The 23,281-nt window shown below is 48.0% G+C and overlaps 5 protein-coding genes across 5 annotated transcripts; 3 read left to right on the top strand and 2 right to left on the bottom strand.

The window, feature by feature from the left end:
* Nucleotides 1-768: 768 nt before the first annotated feature.
* Nucleotides 769-4,014, top strand: CDV56_104719 (DUF2841 domain-containing protein; the record flags this gene model as incomplete). The annotated part of the gene is made up of 9 exons (XM_026758338.1): nucleotides 769-855; nucleotides 957-1,338; nucleotides 1,388-1,576; nucleotides 1,624-2,029; nucleotides 2,637-2,778; nucleotides 2,853-3,222; nucleotides 3,437-3,638; nucleotides 3,713-3,787; nucleotides 3,837-4,014. 9 exons carry the CDS (start codon nucleotides 769-771, stop codon nucleotides 4,012-4,014), a joined length of 2,031 nt encoding a protein of 676 aa, XP_026612089.1.
* A 6,293-nt stretch (nucleotides 4,015-10,307) lies between these two features.
* CDV56_104089 (uncharacterized protein) lies at nucleotides 10,308-10,841 on the bottom strand (the record flags this gene model as incomplete). The annotated part of the gene is made up of 1 exon (XM_026757708.1): nucleotides 10,308-10,841. One exon carries the CDS (start codon nucleotides 10,839-10,841, stop codon nucleotides 10,308-10,310), a length of 534 nt encoding a protein of 177 aa, XP_026612088.1.
* A 1,001-nt stretch (nucleotides 10,842-11,842) lies between these two features.
* CDV56_103921 (uncharacterized protein) lies at nucleotides 11,843-12,523 on the bottom strand (the record flags this gene model as incomplete). Its single annotated transcript, XM_026757540.1, has 3 exons — nucleotides 11,843-12,104; nucleotides 12,155-12,193; nucleotides 12,258-12,523. 3 exons carry the CDS (start codon nucleotides 12,521-12,523, stop codon nucleotides 11,843-11,845), a joined length of 567 nt encoding a protein of 188 aa, XP_026612087.1.
* Nucleotides 12,524-13,351: 828 nt separating this feature from the next.
* Nucleotides 13,352-18,472, top strand: CDV56_103303 (uncharacterized protein; the record flags this gene model as incomplete). Its single annotated transcript, XM_026756922.1, has 8 exons — nucleotides 13,352-14,369; nucleotides 14,558-14,980; nucleotides 15,092-15,487; nucleotides 15,538-15,592; nucleotides 15,652-15,678; nucleotides 15,742-16,586; nucleotides 17,891-18,099; nucleotides 18,149-18,472. 8 exons carry the CDS (start codon nucleotides 13,352-13,354, stop codon nucleotides 18,470-18,472), a joined length of 3,297 nt encoding a protein of 1,098 aa, XP_026612086.1.
* Nucleotides 18,473-19,270: 798 nt separating this feature from the next.
* On the top strand, nucleotides 19,271-20,938 carry CDV56_103023 (uncharacterized protein; the record flags this gene model as incomplete). The annotated part of the gene is made up of 1 exon (XM_026756642.1): nucleotides 19,271-20,938. One exon carries the CDS (start codon nucleotides 19,271-19,273, stop codon nucleotides 20,936-20,938), a length of 1,668 nt encoding a protein of 555 aa, XP_026612085.1.
* Nucleotides 20,939-23,281: the final 2,343 nt, after the last annotated feature.

The following is a 23,281-nucleotide window of genomic DNA, read 5'->3' as shown; positions in this document are numbered from 1 at the left end:
TCCTGAGTGCTTGTACATGCAAGAGTGAGATTACGAATGTTGATCAGATACACGGGCCTCTATACTAGGACTAGTTACCACTAGAATAGTACTCAACCTTAACGGTGGCGTTTGGTACTTTGTTATAGCTAAGGGGAGAGGACAGTTGATAGTTTCAAGTCAGAGAGAGGCTCATCCAACTACTGTTGCCGGGAGGGAAGATACTCTATTCTTAGCTAAGGGCTACAGGAAATCGCGTCCATGCAATAATACCATCCATGGCATCTATATCGCATTAGATGCAGGAAGTAGGATAGAGAACTCATATCGTACTTGATTCGCACTAGCAGGGCAGAGAGAGATGCGGAGCCCCTGCATGACTTCCCTGGTCTGCAGCTTGTCGTGCGTGTATCATTCTCATGCGCCACAATGATAGGTAATGGTAGTCCAGCCTTTGCCTCTAACCTGTCCCAAAAAATATGATTGGAGGGTAGTATAGACGCTCTCATTTGTCCCAACAAGAATTAATATCTGTGGTTTGCAGCAGCCTGACAAGGGTAGGGGGTATAAAAAGCAGAAAAAAGGCGCACAGCACAATTGATACTAGACTTCGTCCCTGGCTTTACCAAACAACTAGGGCATATATTGCCATTCTTCCTATTTTCTTCTGATTCCATCTACAGAAGCATTCATCTTCAAAATCCATACTCTCTTGTACTTCTCATCTGACACTCTTTCATCAAATTCTTATAAAAGTTCCCTCATAGAACACCAGAGACAATTCGCGACATGGCCACCAACAACTCTTCCACTCAGGTCCAAGGATCCACTAAAAGGTCTTCCCATGAAAATCCCTTCACTAAATTAGAGAATATGGTAAGAAGGCTTCCAACTCCTGACTACACATCTGATCAATATCAGCTAATGGATGTTGCGATCCTCATTATGTCCAGATTCACTATGCTATTGTCTTCCAGGACAAGGACGGTGCGGTTAAGGCCACCGGGTCTGACTTAGTTAAAGGCACTCATTCCTGGTTCATCCAAGATTTGTGCGAAAGATTCCAGGATATTCTACCAGCCAAACGCTGCAGGGCCTCAGTCGATGATTCAGACAAGCAAAAGGCCGCTGTTGACGTCTTACCTGAATGCAGTAATACTCAGCAGGTAACAGATTACTACTGGCAGACCTTTAGCAGCATCCTCCAAGGCGATATCCGCAGGATTGGTCAAGCTTGGATTGGACTTATTGAACCCAACAAACCAAACATACATCCCTATAACAGAGGTGCGAATGCAAAGCCAAAGTGGTGGCCTGATGGTGTCCGACATGAATCACCGCATCATCTTCACACTAACGGTGGGTCACTAATATTTATCTGCTAGCTAACCCAGCTAATTTTCAATAGAGCGGGTCCCTCTCTTGATCCATATTCTCCGCATGTCTGGGAAAGGAAAAATTACATGCGTTGAGTTGCAGGAGGCCGCAGTGCAGAAAACCGCAGTTTCCAAGACCCAAGCAAGGACACTAAAGATCCTAAACGAGATCATTGCAATGCGAAAGAACGAAGAGAAAGGAGAAACGCGATGCGACAATGGTGTGTACTAAGCCTAAGGATCCCTATGGATGTACTAATTCTTCCAGATAGCATTACAGCTACCGGGGCCCAAGACGAAAAGCTAAATTGCGGGCTCATCCAAGTTTCCAGGTTAGCGAGCGATGAAGGACGAGGGGTATCTTCAGTGGGAAGCCCAAAAGGCCAAATCGAAGAGATCTTTCCGAGTAGTCCTTCTGGAAAATACTCGCCGGGCTTTCCCAGCTCCTATCCTTCCACATCTGAAGCACCAGCCAACCCAATGTACTATCATGGAAGCCCAGAAGACCAAATCGAAGAGATCTCTCCGACTAGTCCTTCCGGAAAATCCTCGCCGGGCTTTACACCCAGCTCCTATCCTTCCACATCTGAAACACCAGCCAACCTAATGTACTATCGCGGAAGCCAGTATCAAACGCCATATCCGGTGTCTCAATCTATCAACTTCAGAGCCAGGTAAGACTGCTCCTTCTCGCCCTTAAAGTCATTATGCTGATTATCTTCCACCTTGTAGCATCACAAACGCTCCTCCAACCAGAGCCCACACAAACAAACAGCAACAAGTTCTGGGCCATCAATCATGGCCATACCTTAACAATCCATCTTCTGAACACACAATGAACTGTCAGCAATCAACACAACCTATACAATTAGCATACCACTCCTGCCGCTTCTGCCACTGCATGGCTCAACATAACAGCTTTAACCCGGTCAATTCTACGCTTCCGTCAAACCCAGCATCTTATATACATACCACTTCTTACAGCCTTCCTCACCAATCATGGCCAAACGAGAACAATTATGACAATAATAACTGGAACTTCTTTTCGGAGTGTTGGAATCATCAGCCCCTCCCACAAAATGACCCTGGCTTCACATAGCGCGTCAAAGTCGTAGTGCCTCTCCCATGCCAGAATGGATACAAAAAGCTAGCAGACCTTGCTGTGGACAAGGATGGTGTTGAAAGAGTTCGCAGTCGATACGAAACTGTGAGGTCTCTGCCGCTAGGCAGCAGAGACCCAATGGTCCTCGCTCAGAAGCCAAGAGACTTAACTCTCAAAAGAGTCGAGGCCTGCAAGCAGCTACATGACGCCTACCGTGACCGTCTAGCGGAAAACGACTTCGATGACCAAGGCCGAACCTGGCTTGAACGACGACTCCAATCAATAGTCAGGGAACTAGATAACCTTCAAAACAGCGTCCAGGTATGTCACTTCTCCTGGCCATGCGCAGAGTACTAATATTAAAGACCGTGCGAATATGGTACCCCATTTGCCAGGGACTCCTGGCGCAAGATGCCAAAGACAAGGGCATAGGAGATATGATCCTAGCAGAGGTTCAGCTGGAAGATCCTAGCAACGGGTATGCTCCAGCGTATCTAAGTCATCGCCCAGCTGGTGCTGTGTTAGTCGACTTGGCCGTTCTGCCGGAACACACTGCGACTGTTCGCTCCAAATATTTGCCAGTGAATTTTTCTCCCTTCAGCGGCGACGATCCTTTGGTCTGCTCACAGCCAGGTGACGATATTGACCTGAAGAGAGCTCTAGCTTTCAGAAGAGTCCTTTCAAGATATGATAAAGCACAGAGAATCCGACAGTCTCGGGGTCAAATACCGGGATCTGAGAATGAGCTTATCAGTAACTGGTTCAGTAAGTGCATGAGGGAGCTTGAAGACCGCGTTAAAGCAATCCATGGTTGTGAGGTAAAGTTGTGTTGACCTCTATTCAACAAATACTAATGATACAGACCATACGTGTATGGTGTCGCAGTCACCAAGAAGATCCCATGGCCAGTGTTCGATCCAAAGGCCTTCACGATGTGGTCAGAGCAGCAGTCCCTCTCCAAGATCCCGACTACCGACAGGTTCCGATGACAAGACAGTCCATCCAGACGGCGCTATCCTTGTAGACCTAGCTGTTCATAAGGAGGGTGTCCGCAGGGTTCTCCGCAAGTACGGAGTTATCGACTTTGTTCCCATGAGCAATGAGGATCCTGTGGTTCTCTCACAACCCGGTGATATAATGGAAGACAAGCAGATTGCTGCTTATGAGGATATGTTGGAGAGGTATTCTCATTATCTTCGTCAAAATTGCCGTCTCCTTAGCCCTATGGCCATAGTCTGGGTTGCTGAGAGGCTAGCTGGAATGGAGAATCAACTGTCGGTCCTTCGTCCGAATTGTCTAGAGGTGGGAAGTCTCGCCTGTTCCCTATTACGTATGCTAATACTCCAGACCATACGAATTCACTGTCCGAAATACGAAAGCCACCCTTGGGAGATTATCAAAAAGCTAGATCTTGGAGATGTTGTCAGGGAAGCAGTCCCTCTGGAAAACCAAATAAGCCCTCAAGAATCTGTCCAAGTCGACCTTGCCGTTGAGCCCAGCGGTATCTCAAGGGTTCGCGACCTCTGCTCAGGTAGTCGAATACCAGAGATTGAGTGAAGACGACTCAATAATCCAGATGCAACCGAATGGCGGCCCTCACATGAAAAAAATCAACGGATACAATTACGTTCTTCGGCGATATACGAAGGCTCGTGCATTGCGGCAGATTGACGGGGCTTTGATGCTTTGGTATGAGAAAGAAATTATGGATCTTGAGAGTCGCATCGGGAGACTTGGGCATGTCTAGTTTCTAGGGGGTTCAGACATAGTATCTAGCTTAGTATGCCATGGGAATTGCGCTAATTTGAGCTTCGTTGGAGATATGTCATCCTTGGCCTCGGTGAGCCGTGTTTAAGTTCAGTTAGTTCGTGTTTGTATGTCCCTGTCAGCGGCCTCCTCCAGGAGGTCTGCGTGTCAATCGTAGCCATTAACTAGCTTCTGACTCATTTTCCAGTCCTTGATTTTCCTAGAGATATATGTATACGCTTCCGCTGCCATATCTTCTGGCTGTACAACTCCATTGGGCTTTTACTGTCCGCCAGGAAACAGCGACGCTCCTCCTCCAGTCGAGCATCTACAGATAAGTCTTCAGCACGACCACATGAGCGCCCGCATTACAGGGAGAGGAGCTAGGTGAGATGAGGCGGCGGGAGAACTCCGTCCACTAGGTCGTCAAATTTGTTACTCGTTTGCCTGGGAAGTCAGCCTTGCTCAGCCACGCGGGACCGTTTTGAGGCAGGACAGGGTTGTTATAAGTACTCGTCAGATAATCCCTTCAGCTTCTCTTTATCTCTGGTAGACTTTACACTTCTTCTGTTTATGAAAATCCATGGTGAGCTATTGAACATTCCCTGCCTTACACTTAGCTAAATTATTCTCCTCCATTAGTCTACGTCAGATTTATCCTGGCCTCGGTGAAGATCTGAGCGGCCCGACCACTATAGAGTACGAACACGAAATATTGTTTCCCAACCACGGTCGCTGAATCTACCCAGTATTATCGCTGTTCACGGACTCGATTTTGTCGATGCAAGCGGGAGGTGCTCAGCACCTTCTTGGCGCGAGCCGTTGGAGGAGCCCGGACAATTTTGGGTAGTAGCATTTATTCAGGCGCATGGCTTGAGAGCGCGACTGCTGTTATACGAGTTTGACTCAGTTGTCACTTTCGGTACTGGTCCAGAGAGTATTTCGAAAGAGGCCGATGGCCTTCTACACCAGATTAGAACTATCCGATCAACCACAGCAATTGACAGCTTCTGAACTTCTTCCAAAGGCTCCAAAACTAATGAGTACGGGATCCGCACACACCAATCATATTTTTGTGCCATGGCTTAGGGTGTATCCTCGTGAAACAAGTACGTGAGATGGAAATAAGAAGACTGAAACTAACAACTTCAATAGGCGTTGGTGAACGCGTCTCGAAACGATCATTGGCATGGAATCAAAACTGTCACGTAAGTCACTATAGGAAAATGTAAGTGTTGAGAACTGATTGCGCAAGACGGGGACTCGTTTTCTTTGGGACACCCCATCGAGTGCCACCCCAGAGCTCGCCTGGTATTATTGAAAAGGCATTCTCTTTTGTTTCAGTCGGCAAACCGATACAATCGCCTTATGACTTGGAGCTTCTGACAGTCCAAGGATTTCGCGATCAAATTGAGGATTACCACTTCATTTCTTTCTACGGTGACTCAGATGAGGTGTGTGTTGCCCTTCAGCTGAGGTTTTAAGAGGTTGCCGGCTGATATACTTAGTCAAGAGAGCGACGCGATCGGTTGGGGCCTTCGAGTACATATACTGTATTTCCGTGCATTTATTAGCGATTGATGTTGCGCTTTGGAATTTTGACTCACGTCTCCCATTTTCCTCTTGTATATAATGTTGTTCTACGCGAGCACGCTTTTGGACATGCATAGCCTGGTACTCTTGTGTTTTTGTGTCCGTTGCTTCTCCAAGGTCTTCTGTATCTGTAGCAGTGGTTTGTGACAAAACTCTTCGACGTCTGCGTGCGTTGAGGCGTAGCTCAATATGTGCTACCACGAGTTAGCGAGGCCGGATTGGTATTAAAGGTCAACATACATGTCACAAAACATTTAAACAACGCCTCGTCTTCTGGATCGAAGTCACCTAGGATAACTTTGTTGATATCATCCCGACAGAGCAATGGTTGGAGCTGTTTGCTTTGCACGTAATCGGCGATATTGTCGACCAGAAAATCAAAAGTGGGAGTTGGAAGTTCAATGATTTCCCTGACAGTGTATGATAGGCCGCAAAACTTTAGCGAGGAGCAGTCCAGCTTCTGTAGGCGTTCTTGTCTCCTTTTCTCGCGTGAATTCGACTCGAAAACAAATTTCATGAGATGTTTGACTCTCGTTGCTAGCTGATTGGGAAGTGCTTTATCGCTCGGAGACTCATGTAAGAGTCTGTCGGTCGACTGCAGAACGGTTTGGACCTCTAATTGTGTCCGGAGTGAGGAGACAACTGAAAGTAGCTTTGTAAGATCGATATCTGGGCTGTTCAGATGCCAGATATCCCGCATCACGCTACCGTGGTTCGAAGCTAATGACTAAAGCAGAGGAATCGACATTTTTGCCGCAACCCTGAGGATCAGTTTGGTCTGCCTATCCTAGTCAGGAGAAATCGTCGCGGGCTGGGAGCTGAGATAAATTATTCTCAGGACACCCAAGCGATGGGCCCTGCTTACTCTATGCATGGAGGATTAGGCTGCCGCAGTCAGTTTGCATTAGCACTGCATGCTAATATAATAAGCGGTTATGGTTTTCACTTATTATTAGTTGCCTTCAATGAACGCCTCTCTCCACATTCTCCTTTCACCGGACAACAGGTCGAAGCATGAAACCCCGCATGTATGCTGACCAATAAGGATTCCGACAAGTCGTCGACGTGATAGGCTGATGGCCTTCAATGTTGGCTTGACCCTCCGTATGATGTTCGTGTTCCTGTTTAATGATATGCGTCTATCCCTGAACTGATAGTACCTTGGTAATGAGCTGATTGGTTCGTTTACCGGTTCATTTAATGAGCTAGTTGTAACGTTGTTTGCAACTGTTGCTTCGGTTTCTGGGTGCTCAACCTGACCCTCAACGCAGTCCTTCAGGATGGTTGGGTGGTAGATATCTTGCAAGTCGACCGGCCCATAGACCTCTGGTAAGGTATATATTTCCGTGGGTAGCTCTGGGAAGCCAATTCTAACCCCCACCTTCAGCAAAGGGTCATCTGAATCGTACTTGCCCGTCTCATCAAACACCACATCTCGTACGCGGAAGACTCGGGCGGTTCCCTTCATCTTCGGGTTGAATACCCTCCAGATATTAGATGATTCGTAACCAACAAGGTATCCAATCGCGGCACGCGGTTCCATCTTGCTGAGCCTTGGTATTCCCTCACGTCGATAGAATGCCATTGATCCGAACTTGTATGTCATGGAAGCATCAGGTTTGATCGCCTCATATCCTAGAGCATCATTTATTTCTCCTATGGGCGTGGTCCACCTGCCATCTATCTTGATTGGTGTGCGGTTTAGTATCCAACACGCAGCTTTGTATGCTTCTGGATGTAGGGAATGGGGTAGATTCGCTTCTAAGATCATTGCTCTCGCGCGTGTAGTCAGGATTCCACTTCGCGATTGAGGTGACCAAAACGCTCATGCCATTGCTTCTCTGTTCCCTTGAGGTTTTCGGGTATCGCAGATCTGGGATACTTGCGTTTGATAACAGCGAAGGCATAATCAACCTCCTTCTTCGTCACTTGAACGTATTCAACCGTAGGGAGACCATGGTGATATTCTATCACACAGAATTCACTTCCGTCTCTCTCAACAAGCTGCCTGAGCCTCGTGTCTAGGAAGATGCCCTCCTCCTCAGCCTTGGGGAGAGAGAGAATGTTCGTATGCATCCCCGAGATGTAGGCTGTTCGTAGGAGGGTTATTGTAACACCCTGACCATCTGATCGCTTCGCGTTTACCTTTGTTTTCCCCCATTTCTCTATTGGGATCTGCGAATCACCCACGCCGACATAGTCTCCCGGCTCTGGATCGTAGATATCAAACATCCGGTCCAGGCTATTGCAAATGTGCAGCGTGGATCCCGTATCCGCAATTGTAGAGTTGAATAGGTCAGCGATATCTCCTGCTGCGTTCGCTAGGTGCACCGGTATAGAAGGTTTCGATAGAGGCCTCACAGGCTGACCTATCACCATCATCGCGCGTTCGATATTCTTGGATGGTGTTGATCCTCCTGAGATAGGGAATGAGGGCATTTTGAACGTTATATTGCCCCGCTTGAATGAGTCTTCAACGAAAGAGCGTATCTCCGGGTTTTCAAGATTCTTTTTGACCTTCTCAACTATCTCTGGCTTCGGTTTCCAATCCATTGGACGTTTTTCTTCGTTAAGATAGTAGCAGTATCGCGGCCAATGCGGCAACTTCTGCTTCCCAGGGCAGGCCCAACCGCATCGGCATCTCCTAGCTTCTCGGTTTGATTCGCTTTGCTGGTTGGAATCACCTTGATTATACCCCTGGAAGGTCGCAAAGGATGCTTCGTTTGCTGCTTGGTAGACCTGAGTGGTGACCAGATCACTTCGTATTGCCTGGAGAATCTTTTTAAACGTCATCTTCCCTAATTCATTCTTCAATTGCAGTCGTAATGAGTAATATAGGGGCATATTGATCTCTCGAAGCGCGATCAAAAGATCTTCGACATCTGCTCCTCCTTTTATTGATTCTAGACTTCTTCCGCTTCAAGGTGAACGATCTCGAGCTTCTTAAGCCATTCTTGGATCGCCTGGTTTGATCGGTTCTTTGGTGCTCGTCTAACTGATTCGTACTGCGTACGTAGCTCAAATTTCCGATCTCCAGAATCTGGGCCGTATTGTTCCTGCAATTCCTTCGACAGATACGAAAGGAGCGTGAAGCTCAAGACTGGTTGACAGAGACTCCACTACCAATCCTTATCAATTGGATCGATCACAGAAGGCATGTTCTTACTAGGTTGGTCGGCCAAACAATACATGTTGAGCAGAAAGGTACTAATTCATGTCATAATATCTGTGCCTGGGCGAGGGGGATTGACCGGATGTCAACAAGAAATTGAGTCGTATTTCGCCGCTAACTCACTACCCCTGAAAGAGGGAAAGACGTTCTTTGATAAGTCAATTTGATTGGAATTCTAGAGGTGGGCCGGTCGGCTGCACGGGCATAATAAAACCCGGCCATGGTCGGTCAATGCGCGATCTAGGCTAGGAGGGTATTGTCGATAGATAGCGGTCCCACAGATCATGTAGGTGGAAAAGCGGCGCGCGCCACTTCATTCTGGGCGCGTCGGACAACGGCCGAGTCAGTTCACTCACTTGCTGTCAAGGATGGTCGACAGGGTGAAGCATTCCTCCCCGGCTCAGCTTCTTGCGGACTGAATGGGAAACAACACGATTGCAATAGGTGCGGGGGAAGAGGTTTGGCAAAGTTACTGACACACAAGAAACAAGTTCAAGACATTTACATAGAAATAGTCCAATAAGGTGTTTCCTTGGCTTTAGAGAGCCAGAGCGGTGAATATCGCAAACAACCAGGGTAGTTACAAATGCCAGTGGATATCTCCGTGCATAGGCTAATACATGATTCCCTTAAATCATCCCCCCCTTATCTCCAGTATTTCCGTCTTGTCGGTTGACCCCCCAGAGGCCCAAGTAGCGTCTTTCAGATTCCTCTAAACTTGTGGTAACCTGCACCAGGGCATCTTCCATGTTATGAAAGATCTTGAAGATTCGCTCCTGCAACTGCAACAAGGCTTGTTTTGACTCTTTCTGCCACTGAAGTTCTCCCCTCAAATAGCTGACTTCGTAAACGAGGTCTTCTATCTGCTGCCGTAGATCGACTGATGAGCGTTTTGACTGTTGAAGTCGAGATGGGAGCCTTTCAAGGCTGGAGGATGTTCCGCCGTGCCGCAAGATTTGGTCATCTGCAGGAGTGATTTCTTCTGAAATAGAATACAATCGCCGATGAGAAGGGGATGGGCGAAAAGGTTGTTCCATGGCGCTTGTCAAAGAATGCTTCATCAAATCTAGAGGAATAGACAGAACGACCGGATTAGGAGCACTCAGAGTGAAGATTTTCAGATTTCATTCGAGGGAGACGTGGACCCTTTAAGTATTTTTATTTTCAGGCAACAGCTCTGGGAGATAATGACTACAATGTGGGCGCTGCGCCCAGACCTGCGATCCCATTCCTTAACATTCTAAGTCGCCGTAGTTTATTGAGAACAGAAAAGAGAGAAAAAAAGTGAAAGCACAACCTTGCTGTCCACTGCTGGTACTGTAATCCACCAGTAGGGTCCTCATGCACAGGGGTCCTTGCCTCTCTCTGAAACGCATCTGGAGCCATCCTCTGCTGTCATCTGAGTGTAGCGGACTCGTTCACGCATATTTGGCAGCGCTTCCGTGAATTGCTGCATAGTAATGTCCAACGACTCGACAGTAGCTCGCAACGTTGAGATGGAATCGCATAGCCGTCCGTGTTCCAACGTCGCATGAGTGTTGCCCTGAGCTTCGATATGAGCGTTCTCCAGATGGCCTTCGCCTCCATTTATTGTTGTGATGTGGGACTCGGTCCATAGCGAAGTTGCAAGACGCAATTCCATCTCCTTTGCTCTCGCCCTCTCCAAATGGAAGCTTTGGAGTAGAGATTCTTTCTCCCAGCCAACGCGTGCTAACCTCGCTTCCAGGTTACACATCTCATACTTGCTTTGTGAGAGAGCATCCTCCAGCTGTGCAAGGTAATCGGTCATATCCTTTTGCCACGCTTCGGTTTGGTGGATCTTAGACTCCAATTTCTCCTGGTAACCCCTTGACGCCTGCTCCTGGTGATACATAGTCTGACAATTTGAGCAGAAGCTCTTCTGAAAAGAAGTGAGTGAATTGCCAACGTAGGGACCACAGGGCTACTAACTGAGGTTTCAGATCGGATAAAACTGCTGTTGGATATTTGATTCGGAAATGCCATTGTGTTTTACGCGGATGGGCTTTCTTTGCCATCAGACATTTGATCCCGGTGCGAAGAAAAAGTGATAGCCGTTTTAATTCACTTCTACAAGCTTCGACTCGCATCTTCCAGATGAACACAACCGCTACTGTTGGCTCCAGCCACTCCAAATTTGAAGTGGCAGCCAGGAATGGCCAAGAAACAAAGGGTATGCCACAGCGAATACGGCGCGATTTGGGGTTGGCTAGGGGTGGAGTAGTCAATGTAGCAGTCATGATCAACATGACTCACATCATAGAATTAGCGTCACGCTATGACATTTTAAGATAATGTAGGATATGGACTCGACTAATGCGAATCATTTTTTGATCGTCTGTGAGATTACGATCTTCCGGCCAATCAAGAAACGTCCGGGTATTCTTCCACCGAACCGTGTGGGGAGAACTTTTCCATGAATCGCCAGGGACAATGAGAGTAACACGGGCTGGTTTTCCCTTTTCTCCTTCTAACTTTAGGGTCCTTAATATAGTGCAGAGAATATACGGCGACGCCGCAATAATCCCAATGGATAACGCGCAGTTGACTGATTCTGAACCCAATTGTGGGTCTAAGCTACGATAATTTGAAATCATGGCGCTGAAACCGTTGCCTCACCATTGATAAGGTTACCGGATTCTCGGGATCGGCCCGGTAAACTCAATTCCACACTAAAGGGACTTGTTGTGGTCTAGAACCGGAGATCGCGGAAGTGTGATCCACATCAACCAGTATCCAATCTGGGGCCAACAGAATTCATGGCATATTATTTCTGGTTAGAGACTGGAGATAGGTACATTACGTGCTTGAAGCTATTGATCCTTTGTGTCCTGGCAGCGTTGATAATATCATTTGTTAGGGCGTTATGTCCGCAGCTCCATTCCTTCTCGCCGTATGAGAGGTACTCGTGGGAGGTCCCCCGAGATCCCCCACCAGTCTTCTAAACTTTTCCATAGCATGTTGTTCACTCTCAACAAGCTCTCCCGTAGTCGTCGCCAGGCCGTTCACCGTGGAAATAAGCTGATCGACGGTTTTGGCCAGTCCACTGAGCTTCTCTGCCATACTGTCGATCTTCTGGCTTGCCTGGGATAAGCAGCGTCCCTGGTCGGCAACCTCCCTGATTATTTTTAGCTTTGCAAGCGTGCAATGGTACAATACAGGACTTACGTAGCGACATCCGCGAGACAAATGTCGTTGTTTAGTAGGCTAGAAACATTCTTATTAGTTCTCTGAGAGAAAGCGAGCCTGAGTAGTCAACGGCATTGCTTACACCTTTTCCAAGTTGACGATTCTCTTCGACAGACCGTCAATGTCTTTCTGAACGGTGTAGCCTCCTTCCAGCAGGTGTGTAGTTTCAACAGAAGCCGAGAGTGGAAGAATATCTGCTTCAAGGCCTGAAAGGTCCGTGTCTCCGAGTGCAGGGTCAATCAAGGTAGAGAGGTCAGACTCGTATTGCGTATGAGGCTCTTGGTAGGCCCAGCTACTAATAAAAGTAGATGGAAAAGTATCCTGAGTATAGAAAGTTGATGAAGACATGACTAGGAATATCAACGGACACAATTATGGGCATGCCACTGGCTTGATGGGCTCAGATGGTTTATGTAGTGAGCAGTGAGCCTCTGGGCTAGAGTATATTTACAACACCAGCTGCTCTGAAAAAACATTGCCAAGGTCACTCTAAAAGTTTTGACATGCCGATCAATTCCCTGATCGAAATATATTTACTGTTTGGCTTGAACTATACAACACAAGTACATTCCGTTAGCCCATTGGCTACTCAGAAAGGATACTCCTTTGCCAGAGGCTGAAACCCTTGTAGTCCCTTCATTTAACTGCGAAGCTGGAAAATTTGTCAATTTTATGACCCTTTGAGAAAAGTACGAACCGAATAACAAACGGCGAGGTCCGGCACTGTAGGCATACTGCCAGCCTCATTCGGACTTCATTATCAATTATAGCTTAGAATAGTAACAACGAGAGAACAAAGAAAAACGGCTCTATTTGTCATCCTACGGAGGTTTATTATCTGCCTCACCACCCTTGTCTGGGCGTTGGGTGTCAACCGGGTGAGTATGTACACTACGTGGTACCAGATGAAACCCGGGGTCCTAAGAAGAGGCCAATAGTGCTGCTAATACGCTCCCAGTTGAGCTTCCCCTTCCAGTATATTCATAGCTGTCATTTCATGGATTCATCTAATGCAGCAGTTCCGCTTGTGTTAGAACATGAAAAGGTGCCACTCCGAATTTGCATAGGATAGATAGTCAATAGGCATAGTGCTCACTTGCAGAATCTTTGACCGAGAAGTATATATAGGCCGCCATTCCACATTGAGAGGTTTCAGGGATCGACAAAATAGCCAACATGCGCCCTCGTGAAGACGTAGGCTGGCTAGATATAGGCCTCGGCAAGGACATGAGGTATACAATACGTGACAGTGGCCGTCTTGTGCACATCCTCGAGTCGGTTATACAACCAGAAAACAAGTTTCCAGCTCTTTGCGCATTTCTAGGAGGGGATGCTAAAGATAATGCCTTGAAGCATGTTTTCCCGCAAAACAACATTAGAAGGCATCGGTCACGATCAAGCATCGGCCTCCGATATGATGTCGGCTCTCTCCAATCAGCGTCACCTGTGATTATCGCAGATGGGGACCCACAGTTGAGCCCTCGACCGACAGTAAGCGACATATCCGGTACGGACCATTCCATCATGTGGGAGGCAAACTCCCCTAGGATGGTGCTGTGGGCCATTTGGGCACGACTCATATTTTTATTCGCGGATGCCGTTTGTATATTCGCCGACGACTTTCCCGAGCTGTCTGATGTGGTGGATTTCCTAGCGGGGTGCATGGACATGCGCTCGGTATCCACCTTGCCCTTGCCAATAAGACCACGAGTCATAGTTGTGCTTTCTGATGATGCCAATGATACTTTGGAGAGCGCTCTGCAAAGGGACCGATTCTATAGCCGGTTGCAGGAAGCCCACCCAGGGCTTTTCACGGACACCTTCTCTTCCATCAATCTGATCCACTGCGGCGAGAGAAATTTGTCTGAAAAAGCCCGATGTGAGAGATTGAGAACTCTACTCTTTGGACAGCTAAAGGATATGCAGGCGGTTCGCCATGACCACAGAGCCCTCTTCGCCTCGTCTCACTGGAAAGGGTTTTTCCAGATAGCCGTAAGGCACACTGCTAACGAGCTTCACCAACCATTTGATTTTATCAAGGCTACCAGGGCCAGTTATCCCATCCCTCCCAACACGAGCACATGCATAGCCCATTACTGCCAAGCCGCTGAGTTAGCAGGCTTTCAATTTGAGGAAATTGCGCCAACAATCGCCTCTGCCTTGGTGATGGACCACTATGTTCCAGGGATGCTATGTAAGAAATGTCCGGTTCTGGGAATCTCGCCACCTAACCGAGAATATCAGTGTCAGATCCCAGATCAGTTTTCCGTACTCTGTACCGATCCAAAGTTCTTCGAGGGCTCAATCAAAGCATGCCACGAAATCGCGGATCGCCTTTGCATGAGATGGCAGGGCTGATAGAGTGTCACATGATCCAACTAGTTGACAGGCTCGAATGGACTGATGTCCTAGCCGTCGCTGTGCGCGTGGACGAATTGAAGTCCCAGAGCGGCTGGCTATGCCGAATAAGATCTACCCGTGTTTGCCTATACTGCCTCTGTCGCGCAGCGCAGCACGCGTTGGCTTGCGGTCACACAATCTGCGATCATTGTGCCCAAATCTTTGGGGAGCCCACTTTGTCCGTGGACTACCGGTTTACCATAAAAAGCTGTATTTATTGCCTCTACAAGATGCCGCTGGTGATCGACATCCTTTCGCCAACAATGAATCCCACAATCCTTGCCATTGACGGCGGCGGTGTACGTGGTGTCATCCCACTCGAATTTTTGGTCTTGATTCAGGAGCATCTCGGTCCTTCCTGCCCTCTTCAGGACCTGGTAGACCTTGCTGTGGGGACGAGCTCGGGTAAGTGAAATTACCGACTTTCATCTCTCTTGCATCCTGCGCGCCGCGGATTTTCCTGATCCCTTTATTAGCGCCGCTCAAGGGGTCTGGGCACTTGCTGACCGTTCCTAGGCGGATTAAGTACTCTTGGTCTGTTCAAGATGAAATGGAACGCTCGCAAATGCTCAGATATGTTCGATAGGGTAGCGCGACGTATTTTCCATGAAAGACGTGAGTCGGCCATCTCTCGTTTTTTCCGAACGGTATTTAAGGCAGAGCTTCCCTTGGCCATTCTCCCCAGATGGGTGCTATGGCTCCTCCATGACGGATGCTACGACAGCGGTACTTTTGATCTGGCATTGAAGGATGTTTTCGGCGACGATCATAGGATCTTCGGTGCATTCGACCGGCAATCGACCGCAATCTCCGGTACGAGATTCGGTGTTGTGGCAACTAGCATCGCTAAGGATACACACTCATGTGTCTTTGGTAACTTCAACTCCGACCACGGATCTACTGATAACTGCGGTTTGTGCAACCAGGCGTCTGCAGGGAAGACGTTGCTAACCTCATCTTAGAGTTCAAGATTGTACGGCCGCTCAATCCACACCACGAGCCTCTCGTATGGGAAGCGTGAGTCCGGAGGATTCTGATGTTCCTCTCAGCGTTGTAACTGACGATTGAGTAACCAGAGCAAGAGCCACGGCAGCAGCCCCTTTGTGAGAACGCCCTTGCTATGCATTGGCTGTAGATCACAGAATATCTACTGACTTCAGCAACAGCTTTTTCCCCACAGCGGATATTAGGGACATCGGTTCGTTCCAGGATGGCGGGCTTCGAGACAACTTTGCTGCTGGCATCGCTCGCAGGCTCGTACGCCAGGTTTGGCCCTCGAGAAAACATCCAGCAAGGCTGTTATCTATTGGGACCGGCGCGATACTGCAACCGTCCGCAGAGACTCCGCATTTCCGCCATGTTTTCAGGGATAGTTTCGTCCGCCGCGGTTTCGACGCCTGGATGGCATCAATGGATACGGATCCAAAATGGATGGAGATGTTCAACCAACTGGACGAAGCTGACAAACCTGATTATTTTCGGTTCAACGTCCATTTACGTGAAATCCCAAATGCTATTGACAGCGTTGAGGCCATGGATGATTACCGCAATCTCGTCATACTTCAGGCTGGAAGCGCCGCTCTTGCGCGCGACGCAGCCATTGCGTTCCTGATCTCTCGCCTATATTTTGTGGTGGAGGCTATCCCCGAGACAGGGAATTTACCGCTTTCTTGCCGGGGAACTGTCCGGTGTAAAGGGGTCGCGCGACAGATAATCACGGCGATAGAACGCCTTCATCCACAGCGTCTGGACTTTATAACTGACTCCGAATCACTCGGATCCTTCCAAGCCTTGGAAGATGTCTGTAGAGGCTGCGGTCGTTATCGCAAAGCCGTGTCATTTTTTATCAACCACCTAGACGAAACCGTGAACATTTATTTGCGATCAAATTCCCAAAAGAGGTGGAGGATCAACGGATTTCCAGACACTGTACGGTCATTCATTTTGGCGCAGAAGATCGACTCTCCATTTGGTCAGCATCACCACGGTCGCGCTGGAATTACGGCCTGTAGTGAGTGCACCGCTCATGTTGGTCCATTTCAGGGAAAGCGCAGAAAGCGAGCTTCAGATGTCTCACAACAGGATGGGGGCGGGAAGCGATCGCGGGTCGCGTGATCAGACAGCACACGGTTCACGAGGTACTTTGGAGTGGCTCGTTGTGGGTCAAGCTACTTACCCTAGCTTTGTCCGATCCATGATCGATGCATCACTAATTGTTCTTCCCATAACTAGTCGGGGAGGTTGACTTACCCCCCTTTGGATTCAATTTAAAAAGAGTTACCATCTCGTGGAGAGATCTGTTTTCCTTCTAGCCAGCTCCTTTTTTTTTTCTTCTAATCCTCAATTTTTCCCTGCACCTGAGCTTTGCTTCCTTCTATTCTGCGTGCATTGCCTAACATGGGTGGTTCCGACCCTGGCAAATCGGAACGCGACAAGATCTCAAAGAGAAAGAAGACTGCAATCCATAAAGCATTCGAGTTAGCAGATCTTTGCCATGCTAAGGTCTTCCTCCTTATCGAACACCCTCGAGGTACCACAATTTTCAATTCCGTAGAGGATCATTCTTGGCCACCACCAACCCTAGCTCCGGCAAGTAACTTCTTAAGCTACCACTATGGTACACGCACTAATTTTACTAGGACCACAAGGAGCAGCTTGAGGACATAGTGCATCGAGTCTATCCATCCGACATTCGTCGAGAGAAGATAAAGAAAGAGGCAAAAGAATGGTGTTACTACTTCATGTACCGGGCAAGTCTACGAAAGTCGCTGACTGTTCCTCTACCGTGTAAGGATAGTGCTTAGTAGAAATGACCAAGGGGATTGTGATACATAGGATGTAGCTTTCAGTGAAGGTAATCAATCACTTCTATCTTCGTCCTGCGGTTGGATGAAGAGCCATGACCTCCGAGCTTGAAAACGTTGCCCCAGGGTAGGACATACTGTAGACTTGATCCGTGTCGTTTATCGCCAGTCAGACCCGTATTCAGCGACATTGACCTTACTGAGGGATGGTAATGAAGAGTATTCTCGTAGATCTGCGGTCACGGGACACTCCGTTTCGAGCGTGGTAGAGAGTTAGTGCACGCTGATTCTGGATCGATCGGTAAATACAGCTTAAATGCACAGGAGAGCCTGTATTGACGGCAACGAAATGAACCAAATGACAAAGGATGGAGGATCAGCCTTCTAGTGCGGGTAACCAAAGGAGAGCCCACTGGCGATCACTGTGCCGCGAACGTCTCTCACAACACATATGTATCACGGATATCAGCCCTCAGTGAACTCTATGGAGTGATTCTGACGCAGCAAATAGGGGAGGCACTCAGGATCGTTGTAAAACCATCTGAAGTTCGGCTGAAGTTTGGAGAGGAGCAAGCGCAGTATGCATGGAAATTCAACGACGAAAGTTTGGTGCCGCTATTTGACAAGCACCTAAGCAAGCACTCCGTGGGTGCCTACATGCAACTACACCGAGAAGCAGGCAAGGGCTTTTGTGCAGTCCACCCGGAAGACATTGTAAAGGTAATCTATGATTTGCAGAATATTGCTTGGTAGGGACTGACCGAGTTAGGACACTCCTCAAGTGGATATTGAAGAGCAGCTCCTGCGTCTGGAGGCTGAGAAAGCAGATCTAGCTGAGAGACTTGCCAGGGCGGAAGTTCGTATAGTAGCACTTGAGGCGGCAAACGTGCAACACGAAGAGACGATTTTTGCGCAGAAAAAGATCATTCAAGACACCCAGGCTTCCATCAATCTCTACGAACAAGATATTCAGCAGTGGATGTTAAAGGTGGAACTTTACGAAAAAAGCACTATTCAATGTTCTTATGCTTTACAACAGATCATTTGCTATTTACAAGGTGTCCAAGTTGATATTCCAACAACTTATACATGATAAGGGTTCTTTTTTTTTTTTTAGTTCCAGGAGGAATCTTTTCTGTCCTTCAGTGTTTTGTTCATGTAGTATTCTGAAGAGAAAAATGCTGCGCGGCGAACCTAGACCAGTTCAACAAACGGCCGTCTATTGATATTGAAATATGAACAATATGTGAATAAACAAAAGAATGATCACTTTTAGAGACAAGATCTGGGCTCTCAACGACTCGTCTTTACTGCTTGAACAGGGAAACCTGGGGAGGGTAGTGTGGGAGAACACGAAGACTTTCCTCGCCTTGGCTGCGCGAGGGTGAAATGTATGTTTTGAATGGTGGCCATATTTTTCAACGTCTAAAATCCGGTCAGCTCTCCGGTGGCCTCACGAAGCTAATATCATTAATAGATCTTGTACGGTCTGTTTCCCAAGGTATATGGAGTAAGATTCCATGGTCGAGAAGCCCAACACTTCAATATTTGTTCAATTCGGATGAGGTTTAGACTGTTTAGGTGCTCGACAAAATAAGATGTTAAAGTATTATATTCGTCTACATTAGCTCTGAGCTCGAAACTTGCTTCATGGCCGCTAGGTAGACTTACGGTATGATAGAGCCACGTATGACAGGAGATCGCCCCCGTACATGGTTCGTGAAGACTTCGGATCTAGCACAGTGTGTGTCCATTCGATAATTAATTATCGGCGCGGCTGCGCGCCACTCAACTTGACGCAAGGTCGGAGAAACGTCTACTTCATAAAGGGCCTTCGCCGCTGTTAGGACTTGTTCAGCCCCAGATCTTCATACCTAAATTGTTCGGGAAAATGGGAAGGAAAAAAGGCGGAAAGCCTAAGGCATCCCCTGCCAGAGGCAAACAATCGGCCGAGAAGCGTCTCAAAGGGAACGACGACAGCCCCGAAGGCCAAAACAGCGCCAGTTCCATCGATGACGCGGGTAAACGTGTCGCTGATAGCACCGAAACTGATCATACCGGTGGTGCCGACGATGCCAACGATGTCACTGACTTGAATTCTGAGAAGAGTGACGAAAGCTCTGAGGATGAAGCTGAAGCGAAAAAGCAGCGCCACAAAAGACCTAGAAGAAGCGAGTGGGCACTTGCGCTCATTCAAGCCTTCGTTGGGGAAGTAGGAGCTAAAGTCAAGGACGCTCTACAGTCAGATCCTCCGGACCTTACCGCAGTTGAATCACTTTTATCTGGGCTTAATAAGGACATCCAATCCGCCAACCATGCAAATCAAGCTCATCTGACCGATGGACTTTTAATGGTCAATATGTATAGACATACGTACGACGGATGGGCGGCAAAGATCGGCATGGCCGATGTGCAAGACAATGCCGAGAAAGGTTGGAGAGCATATGATGCGACGCTGGAACTTCTTCGTGTCTTCAACCGCGAAAACGGCCTGCCTATTGACTGGGTCTTTTCACCTGCAGCGACACAGACAATGTTTGGAGAGAGGCCGCCAAGTGTGATTGAGCCATCTCCCGATCTGGAAATGGACTCCGCCGTCGAGTATGAAAGCGAAAGTGAAAGCGAAAGTGAGAGCGAAGCTGGAATCGACGGCATTGACGCTTTGGAAAAAAGGATGCGGAAGGAGTACAGCTCATTGTCAAGGGGGAAAGTCCTCTACTGGTGGCCGGTGGGGACAGGCACTCAAATCTTTGTGCGATACGGCTCCAAACGGAAGGCCATATACCGTGTGCGGGCGGGGTCCTCCATGCCATACAGTGAGCACGACACCGAGCTGGTTTTGGGCCAGACTCGTGGGAACAAGAAGATGATCATAAAAGATGATAGAGGAAGTATAAGAGAGGCATGGGAATACACCCGAAATCAAGTTGATGACATCGTTGGGGTTGGCTGGAAAATCGAAGACGACGACGAAGCCGGAGTGAACGCATTGGAGCTGATTCGGCCGAGGAAATGCGCAATGTATCCCCATACTCGAGTCGTCGTGAAATGGAAAGATGGTCAGACAAGTCTTGAGCGCAGAGGGTTTGTCCGACGGATTGCCAATGGAACGAGCCTCAACGGGGACCGAATGATCTACCTGAAAGCGAGAGAAATGGAGAAGACTTACTGGGGAGACGAATTTGATGGCGAGACCGAGGAGAGCGACTCGGGCAATGAGACCGAGACCACCCAGTCGACGAAAAGATCTCGACACCTACGGCACCGAAGTCGTCCGTCTCGCAGACATTGGCAAGACAGCGATAGCTCTGAGAGTGATGCTGATTCGGAAACCTCTGAATCCAGTTTGGAGTCTAAACCCAGAAGGTCACGTCGACACAAGGTCTCCAATGCCAACAAACACAGAGCAGGTAAGAAATCTAGGAGATCAGGTCAAGAAGATCGTCAGATCCGCATGCTTCAAGATCTCTTGGAGCAATTGACAACCAAGAGAAACTCCGATAGACCGAGTGAGCGGTCTCGCCGTTCTCGAGGCGTCCGTCGTAGCAACAAGCCATAGCACCAGAACCTTATTTGGCTATTTCGGTGTCATGCTAGCTTATTAGTCCGACAATTGATGTGAAATAGACGTTGGATGGTTCTCAGGAAAAGGAAAGGGAAAGAAAAGAGAAAAGAAAAAAAGATGTCGCACCGCTTCATTTCGATTTACGTCATTTAAACCAAACGCTTCCTGCTTCTGTATTGTTTATCCTAGTTAACAATTGAATTTGGGTAATCAAGAGAGATAACAAACTAAGCATTGAGTCTAGACAAGTGTCGTTAAGCTGGAGGGGGGAAAAAGAGTTTGATCCACCGCAGTCACACAGGCAACATCTATGGGTCCAGTGACTCCAGTCTTCCAGATAGCTACGCCGACCCGTAATTTGAAGGGACACCAACACGTAGAATAGAAAGCCATACCCGCTTGTCGAAGCATATCGGTTGAGAATATCTCCTTTGAGTAATCACTTCTCAGATTTTTCATCGTTCTATTTCCGGATTTCTTGCATAATCATGATCTTCGCTTAGTATCGAGGTTGCGCAGTGTTCCGCTACTTCATTGGTGAAGCTCTTCCAGGTTGCTTTTTCAATCAGCATGCGGATGATTTGCTGAACAGCTATCGAGTGAAAAGCCGACTGTATGCTCGTGGACATACTGACTGTTGTCTCCCGTAGTATAAGTCACTGGGAATGCCTTTGGCGCCGAATTCGTCATTAGTCGCAGGGACCCCGCAACGCCAGCCGCCACCGCATACGTTCAGAAGCGGATTCTCCGCCACTGGATTGGATGCCACAGCCTACCAAGCACTCACCCACTAGCCAAGTGTATAAAGAACATCAACCAGCAGTCTAGATCGCCATTTGGATCACTGTCTCGGATACTGCCGCTTGAACAAAGTCGCATGGAGACAATCATACCATACCATTCTGCCCCATGGGAATTAGACTGGCAAAAGGTTATATGCCATGAAGGAACGGAAAAACACAGAAACCGCCTTTGAAAGACCGAAGATCAAAATCTACACCTACGGATCAGCACAGAATAATCCGATCGGAATTGGTCTGGCAGTGGTGACCGGGGATCAAATTATGAAATCTACCTCCACAACAGTGGAGACAGACCACCACATAGACCTACATATTGCCCAACTTGGCGCTATCCTGGAAGCACTCCAACTGGCAGAGGGAACTGCTTCAAGGACCCCCGACCTTGACGGACGTCATGGGTATCATAATCTATTCAACTAACCAATCTAGCCTACAGTGTATCACCAATCAAGGATCCGATGGAGGACAGCACGTCATACAGCAAATCATAAGACAAATCAAGCAAATGACGCAGATTGAGATTCAACTCACGATCAGATGGATAGCAAACGATTTACAGAACCAAGGACTTCAAATGGCCAAGGCAGCGAGCCACTACGCCACCCAGAAGGGAGCTCAGCCGGATCCACCAGCTTGGGCTACCCAACGCGCAAGATCCACTGCGTGGAGGCAAATGCGGAATACGCTCAATCAGGCACGAAAGGAGCAGTTCCTACAAAGTCCCTTTGGCAAGTACACAAGAGAGATCGATGCGTCCCTTCCAGGACGACATACTAGGACCTTGTACGATCAGCTCAGCAGGACATAAGCATCGACCTTGGCTGCTTGGCACAGCTCCGAACAGGCCACACTCAATTGAATCAATACCTACGCCGAATTGGACAAGCAGCTGATGAAACCTGTGAATGCACAGAGGGGCAAGAAACAGTACAACATTTTCTTTTCGAATGTAAACGATGGGAAACGTACCGCGGGGAAATGAGAGTGGCAATGGGCAATCGATAAGGGGACATGTCATACGCATTAGGAGGCCGATCAAGGAGAAAGAAACCCTCAGGAGAAGAACTCGACCAGGAAAAGAATTGGAGACCGAACATGGAGGTGGTTAGAACAGTGATACGATTTGCTATGGCAACAGGGCGATTGAACCATGAGAACTAAGAAAAGGCATGTCACATGCTTAGATAGATGACTCAGCATAATCAGCGCGGAGGCTAGTTACATGCAGCCTTAGGCTGCGCACAGCCGGAGGAATAATTCATTCATTCCATCGTCGGGCATTCATCGCATCAAATAACTCTCTCAACATCAGAATGTGATATTCTCTGAGGCTATACGGGCCCATTCCTATCTCATGAACCAGAATATTTGTATTTGGCCACAAATGTCGGGTGATTCCAACGCACCGCGTGTGAGACGCAAATTGCGGTTACGCGCTTTGAATCTGCTATCTGCTAAGGTGGGTGCGGCTATCAGTAAGAAATGCTATAATTACAAACCAATCATATTATACAAGTGTACACTCTGACATTCG

Source organism: Aspergillus thermomutatus (assembly GCF_002237265.1).
Source record: "Aspergillus thermomutatus strain HMR AF 39 chromosome Unknown NODE_189, whole genome shotgun sequence".
In the NCBI taxonomy this organism is placed as follows: Eukaryota; Fungi; Ascomycota; class Eurotiomycetes; order Eurotiales; family Aspergillaceae; genus Aspergillus; species Aspergillus thermomutatus.
Note: the sequence above shows the minus strand (reverse complement) of the source record. Positions and strands in the feature narration are given on the sequence as shown.